Source organism: Parambassis ranga, chromosome 2 (assembly GCF_900634625.1).
Source record: "Parambassis ranga chromosome 2, fParRan2.1, whole genome shotgun sequence".
NCBI classification, from domain to species: domain Eukaryota; kingdom Metazoa; phylum Chordata; class Actinopteri; family Ambassidae; genus Parambassis; species Parambassis ranga.
Window position 1 is genome coordinate 12,397,430 of NC_041023.1, and position 7,856 is coordinate 12,405,285.

The 7,856-nt window shown below is 41.1% G+C and overlaps 1 protein-coding gene across 1 annotated transcript in view; it reads left to right on the top strand.

Moving 5' to 3' along the window:
* Positions 1-7,626, top strand: part of col8a2 (collagen, type VIII, alpha 2) — a 35,376-nt gene extending 27,750 nt beyond the window's left edge. Inside the window, exons 2-3 of the mRNA XM_028428690.1 lie at positions 181-372; positions 2,535-7,626. Of these exons, the coding sequence (XP_028284491.1) occupies positions 210-372; positions 2,535-4,435 (2,064 nt within the window). The 5' untranslated portion in view covers positions 181-209 and the 3' untranslated portion in view covers positions 4,436-7,626. The remainder of the gene's footprint in view (positions 1-180; positions 373-2,534) is intronic.
* The last annotated feature ends 230 nt before the right edge of the window (positions 7,627-7,856 follow it).

Below are 7,856 nucleotides of genomic sequence, written 5' to 3' on the forward strand. Positions count from 1 at the left end.
AAGATAGTAGTTAAAGTATAAAAATAAAAAAATATGTGTTCTTTGCCTGGCAGATACATTGCTATACAGTACATTATTATTACTGTATATACAGAAAAATCTGAGAATATGTCATGATCACTGCATGTGTAAAAGGCATTTACATCCACATTGACTGCGTTGTTTCTCTCTTTTCTCCAGTTCTTTGTGTGTGACACCTGAAGCCTGGGATGCTGGTAACCATGCTATTGCCTCCTGTCTGTTTGCTACTGATGCTTGGGGGACGTGCTCTTGCTGGAGGTTATCCCCCCATACCACATGTGAAATACATGCAGCCCATGATGAAAGGGCCGATTGGACCCCCGTTTCGAGAGGGCAAGGGGCATTACGTCGGTGAGTATTCCCCGTAGATATTTTATATGTGTATATTTTATGTCTCATTCTGCCCCGCATAAGCTGCTCAACAACTCTGCGGGATAATAGGTCCACTCATACTTAACTGAGTCACTGAAAGCATGGCTAAAAGGCATTTTAAACTGGTTCAATAAGATTTAACCTTAAGTCTCAGAGCATTTGGCAGGTCTTCAATTGGGGCCCAATACAGACCTGATTGCTCACTGTTTGCTGAACTCCACAGCGCTAGTTGCTCCTCACACCATCTGGATGCTGTTACCCCACTGTTTATCACATATTCCTCAGGAGTGAAGGAAATCAAAATAGATTAAATAAAAGGCTCAGGCAAGGAAATAGGGAAAGGGAAGGGGATGGTAGTCATTCTGAAAGATGTGCGGTGATTATCAAATTTGACTCTAACTATATACAAATTCTGGGTCCTATGAGGTGTGCCTGGTTTTATCACTCCCCACTTTGTTAAAGAAAGGTGACATGTTTGAATAAGTTACAATCAGAGATATATATTGATTAATCCTTTACAACTTAGATCTGCTAGAAGAGCGTAACAAATCTAAAGCACTGCTTTTCTATTAAACAGGGATGACAAAGAGAAGTGCATGTTCAGACCTGGAAGAGAGGAGCATAGGCATTACATGTGATTCACATTAGATGCAATGATTTTGCTGCCACACAGTGGCTAACCGTCCACACTGCATCACCACTGAAAACATATTATTATCAGGCCATTAGACACGTCAGTAAATGCATCTTTTCTGTGCCTTTGATTTCCCCCTTTACAACCTGTGATTTTTATATCTATAAAAATATACAGCACACCATGAATATACTTTATCAGTCATGCTTGATGTGAGTCACTACCCTGGCATTGTGAACACTCTCTTGCCTGACTCTTGCTCTTGGACCAGCAGTATCTCAGTACACTTATTGGGTTCTTCAGATCAAAGCAATCAAATCACACAAAGCATTTTGTTTGAGAATGAAATGCCAAATGTATCCTCTGTGTATTGTGACAAGTCAACTTTATTGTCCTTTACCTACATACACAGTATTGACCAAACGTTGTCACACAAAATATGTGCAACATAAAACAATAAAAGAGAAAACTATAGAGAACTATATGGTGTATGTGCTGAATATGGCTGCTGGCATTCAAGGTGCTGTGTGCACAACAAATGTAAACATACTGACATGATGAGATTACTGGTACTAAGCTGATTAAGAACAGCAGCAGTGGACGAAAATTGCGATTAGCAATGTAGTTATTCATTATAACGTTTGTGAATGGTTATGAAGAATACAACACATAGAGAACACATCAAATTTATAAAACACCTAAATAATCTATAGATGGTGCTACATACCTTGAACCTCAACATTTTTTCCTCATCAAAGTGGGGATAACTTGTGATTCAAGAGGAGTTAGCATTGACCGTTTGTGTCACTTGACCTTTTGGACCACATGTTATCAATAAGGTAAGGAAGCATCGTCACAACTACCAAAAATAATAGCATGAAGATTTCATGCTGTGGATGGGTACCCACTTTAAATATTTTTTGAGTGAAGCCTTTATGGAAGACTGCATTTCTCATTAACCGCCAGTAGGGGGGAGTAATGGTCCATTCTTACATTTCCACTGTAATGGAAAGACACATAATTCTGACGTCCTTCTCTCCCCCTGTTATTTTTCCAGTCAGTGGTTGAGCTGTTTGGACACCAAATGATATTTGTCATGTGTGTGGTATTATTAAAATATCAGATAAGCTGTGTTCATGCCAACTGATCTACCTTGACGAGCAATATACAGACAGTGCGATGAAATAGTGGCACAACAAACAAACAAAGTGTCCCAAGGTGGTAATGTGTGCAGCCCTTCCAGCATCTCAGTCTGTGTGGCGCTCCGCTGTGTTATGACAGAATATGAATGAGACAGTTTATGTTATGTGAAACACTTTCAGTCTACTTTCCTCTAGGTTGCACAATCCAAACCTAGTAGGACTTTCAAGTTAGTCAGATAGGAAAATTTTAATCCTGTCCAACATTAAATAGCAACTGCTTAAAGAAGTATATAAATATATTTACTTCTTAAGCAGTTATATACCTGTCATTTAGTGCACTTACAACTTCATCATATTGTTTCTAGATATGCCACCCATGATGGAAGTGAAGGGGGAACCAGGCCCCCAAGGAAAACCTGGACCAAGAGGCCCTTCTGGGCCACCAGGACTGCCAGGAAAACCTGGACTGGGTAAGCCAGGTCTCAATGGACAGCCAGGGCCTCAGGGACCTCCTGGATTTCCAGGAATTGGTAAACCTGGACTTCCAGGTCTCCAAGGAAAGCCTGGACAAAAGGGGATGCCAGGACTTAATGGCGAAGTTGGCCCTCGTGGTGAACCAGGTCCCCGTGGTCCTCCTGGACAGCCCGGCCTCCCCGGCCCAGCTGGTCTATCTCTAAATGGGAAACCTGGCCTTCCAGGTATCAGAGGCCCCCCTGGGACTCGTGGTGAGCCTGGTATAAAAGGTATTTCTGGCCCACCAGGTGAGCGTGGGCTTCAAGGAGAGAATGGTAATGGAAAGCCAGGCCCTACGGGTCTAAGGGGTCCTCCTGGGCTGAAAGGCAGTTCAGGACAACCTGGTCTTCCAGGTATAGGAAAACCAGGACCAAAAGGTTTACCTGGAGTACCTGGTCTTAAAGGTGAACAAGGCCTTCCAGGTGATCGAGGAGAACCAGGAGAGGGTGGGGCCCCGGGTCAACAAGGTCTACCAGGGCCAATTGGGTTGGGTAAACCTGGGATAGATGGACTTCCAGGAGCTCCAGGTCCTCTGGGCCCAAAAGGCGAGCCAGGGACCAGAGGTCTTCCCGGAACTCCTGGGATTCCTGGCTATGGAAAACCTGGTCTGAGTGGGCCAAAAGGAGAAAAAGGTCATAGTGGACTTACTGGTCCTCCAGGGGACAAAGGTGAGCAAGGAATGGTGGGCTTAATTGGGGAGCCAGGTCTTGATGGACTGACAGGACCACCAGGACTTCAAGGCCCAATGGGACTTCCAGGAAAACATGGGATGCCAGGACTGAAGGGGGAGCTGGGGCCCCAAGGACCTCCAGGACTGCCTGGCCTTAGAGGTGACCAAGGCCCTAGTGGGCCTTCTGGGAAACCTGGTATCCCCGGGGAAAAGGGTATCCCTGGACTTAATGGCCCAATTGGAAAACCTGGACCCAAAGGTGAGGCAGGGCATATTGGCCCACCTGGGAATCCAGGATTGACAGGAGGTCCTGGGGCCAAAGGGGAAACAGGCTTTATGGGGACTCCAGGCCCCAGGGGCCAATCAGGCATTCCTGGCCTTCAGGGGCCAATGGGTCCCATGGGTCCTCAGGGTGCCCCTGGCCCAAAAGGTGAACCGGGACTTCCAGGGGCTCCAGGGCTGGGGAAGTTTGGTGAGAAAGGATCAATTGGTCCCCAAGGTCCTCCAGGAAAACCAGGCCCTGCTGGACTTAATGGTAACCCTGGGGCTCCAGGGCCTCCGGGACCCCCTGGGCCCCCAGGGAATGGCCAGACCGTTGTTGCAGGGCCAGCAGATTCAGATTTGGAAGGGGATGAAGTAACAGGCGACAGGAAGGGGCCTGCATACAGTTCGGTGCTCTCTGCCTCTGTAGCACCAGCCTTCACAGCCATCCTCACCACACCTTTCCCTCCGTCTGGCATGCCAATCAAATTTGATAGGACTCTGTACAATGGGCAAAATGCCTACAGCTCTTCTACTGGCATGTTCACTGCTCCTTTATCTGGTGTCTACTACTTTGCGTACCACATGCATGTAAAGGGAACTAGCCTGTGGGTGGCTTTGTACAAGAACAATGTACCAGCCACTTACACCTATGACGAATACAAGAAAGGCTACATGGACCAAGCATCTGGTAGTGCTGTCCTAGAGCTGAAGGAGGGTGACCAGGTCTGGGTCCAGATGCCATCGGATCAGGCAAATGGCCTTTATTCTACCGAGTACATCCACTCCTCCTTCTCAGGATTCCTGCTCTGTCCCACATAACCCGTCCCTTCCTTAAAATATGTTCCTGTATTGGCACCTCAAACTAAAATACCTGCAGCCATAATAGAAACACAAAACTCATAAAATTCTCAATGTTATTGCCGTCAACTTTTATCTGTCTCACCCTCTACAACATCAGTGAAAGAAAAAACAAACTTTGTGAATGAAATATGGAAAGTTTTTAAAGGCAGGGGAAGGAATTTCATACTGTGTTCTTTATTCAATGTCCTGTCCTTAAATGTGTGTTGGATTTTATGTTGGATTTTTTTTAGCTTATATTATTTTAATTATTATATTGTCATAATTTTATTGTTATTATTTGGTCCTTGTCACCATTGTTGTTGTTGTTTATTGGATTCAGACTATTAAGTGCCTTACTTATGTAATGTGCTAGTAACAGACCTTCCCGTGTGACTGCACATCCTGCCCACATGCTCTGACATAATTATGACATCACCAAAACCTGAAGGGGTGATTGGTTCCTTGGCTGCAGTCACATCTCCCGTGTGTGTCGTTTGATCCACAAACAGCAATACTCACACAAAAAGAGCAACAATACAACATAGACAATGTAGTCATATAATAGCAATAGGGGAAAAAAGGCATTACTTTACACTTTTGTTTTGGTTGATCTTTTTGGTACTTTAAACAATCACTACGCTAAAACTATTACTGGGATCAAATAATTGTTTTTAGAGAGATATATTTTTGACACTTAGCTTGTATAAGCACCTATTGGAATACTTTTATTATGTGCATAGTAGCTGAGCATTTCAAATGATAAGAAATAACTGAACTAGCAACCCAGTAAATACACTCCAAGGACAATTCCATCCTCACAGTATTAAAACAAACACATTGAAATATCCCTTTTAAAAAGGATCTAGATTTTCATGCAAGGACAACAACTTTTTTATAAACATTCAGGACAATATTAATTAAAATGATATGTATGCAAACAGTCATTGTTTACATGGCATAGAACAGAGGACCCAGCTGGGTAGATGGCCCATTCTTTGTATTGATTGGATTTTTTACCATTTGCACTGCACATCCGCATGTTGGAGATATCCTATCCTATTGATCCTAATTATGATGTCACTGATTTCTAACGGTATACTTAGCTATTATTAATTTATAAATCAAGAATCATTAATCATAAATCACGATCCAAGGGATCAATATATATGCACTGCCAGACCCCATTCTGACCATGCTTAGAAAACAGAAAGGTAAATGGATTCCCTCTATTCCATGATGGTTGTTGCTGAGAAAATGAGAGCAATTTTTAGTCCTTAGTTATTTCTTTTCATTTTTTTAAATCACTGTGTCAAAAATAGCTGGATTATTCTTTAGCATAATGGAGCATCCACGGCTACAGGAACAACAACAGGATGTATCAGAACTGAATAACGTCAATATATACAGCTGGAAACGAGGATCGATTTTTGCATTACTCCATGAATAAGTAAAGGGACTGACTGAGGACCACAGGTTGTGAAATACAAGTTGTGTAACATTTAACAAACTCCTGCCAGATTTCTGGGAGAGGTGGTAGGTCAGAGGTGAGAGCTGCATATTTACATATTTCTGTTGGATGAAGCATTAAAGATACACTCTGTGTGTGTTTGTATCTTCTGGTTGGTGTACCTTTCTATCTGTCACTGTGTCAATACATGTGTTTGTCTGCTTGTAGCTGTGTCACATTGTCCCCTTGACATTCAGGTCATGAACGCTTCAGCAAAGATAATAATAAACTTGAATGAAGTTACAAAACTTTAGGAAGAGTTTACAGGCCTGTCAATGTTCCACAAGAATTCATCTTATTTTGACTTCTTTTGGATTAAGAAAAACATATATAATCTCACACAGGAATGACACCTTTACAAAGTGAGTAAGGGAAGGGATGAAACAGGTGATAAATGTGGCATGAAAAGCAGAAATTAAATAGGGATTATGGGATTAAAGATTTCTGATTTACACTGAACAGGCTTTTGTTTTTTGCATGTTTGTCCAATGAATGGCTTAATGGCGTGCAATAATTGCGAGTAGAACAAAAAGCATATACTATGAATCTTCATTCAATGATCGCAGTTAAAGCAAAACAAAATATAAAAAATAAGTCTGGATATACATTTGTTGTGATTTATCAATGACATAAATGTTGGTGCTTCTATTTCTGTCTGTGTGCCTTTCCAGTTCAGCAGGATTCCAAATATTCAAAAACACTTTTACACTGAATTACAACTACCTTACACACCCTGATGGAGGAATGTCAGTGCACAAGGGGGATTGTGCCAAATATTGAGCTTTGCAATTAGATTGAATGTATACTGGTGGATTGACCATAGTACCATCTACAGTGCTGTGTAATGACAAGGATCAGGCCTAATCAGTATTTTACAACTATGTAATGCACTTACCCTTTCTGTCTCAAACACACCCACACCTGCTATATATGTATTGTTATTATGTGAGTCTACAAGGCAGTTCAAGGCTCGTTATGTACTGTATGTTGCCTTTTTTTGTCGCCTATTTTTTTGGACATATGAAATGGAGAGTTACATTTGCCTATTATTCGCTGTCCTTATGTTTTCATAGACAATGTCACTTGCTTGCTGAGTTTGCCGCTTTTGCGCAAATCATTTAACAAGTGTCAATAAGATCCATGTACCGCCTCAATCATACGTCGCTTTTTAAGTGTTTGTCTGTTTCTTTACAAAAAAAAACTTAAAAAAAGAAGATAAAAAAAAAGATTTCACAAAAGCCTTGCTTCGGTTCTTAAGGGATATTTGTTTGTTTTAGTTTCAATAAATACAAACGGCCATTCCCATTTGCACATGAAACTAATGAAGATGTATTTATACATTTATGATAATTTAATAGGGATGCCAAAAACCGACCACCGAAGCCTAGAACATATAAATGGTATTTAACAGCATTGATGAGTTAAGAGCATTTACAACATTGTAGTTAGTATTCTAGAGGGTTTTTTTGTGAAGGATTATTTGTGGACTTTTATTTCCTGTTTGTGTAATGTACAATGTATCAACGTATAGGATTTTTTTTTGTCATACAAGGCTATTGCGTGCACTCTATGCAATAGAAATGGGTATAAAATGCACTCCTTTTGATTGAAAATGTTTGTCTGCTTATACAAAATCTACAGTACTTGATTGTATTGATACTACATCAATAAAAACTTTCTTGTATGTTGGTGTCAGGTGTCAGTTTGTTCTACAAGTATATGAATTAAATGAATACATAAAGGCTTCTGCTACACTTTCTTTATTTCCTTTCTTTTTAGTAATAGTCAGCTATTTTGAGCCATTCTAGCTAAATTAAGAGGTCATTAAAATACATTTACATTAAGAAAACAACAACAAATCACATAAAGGGATGCCTTTTATGTATTTTACTT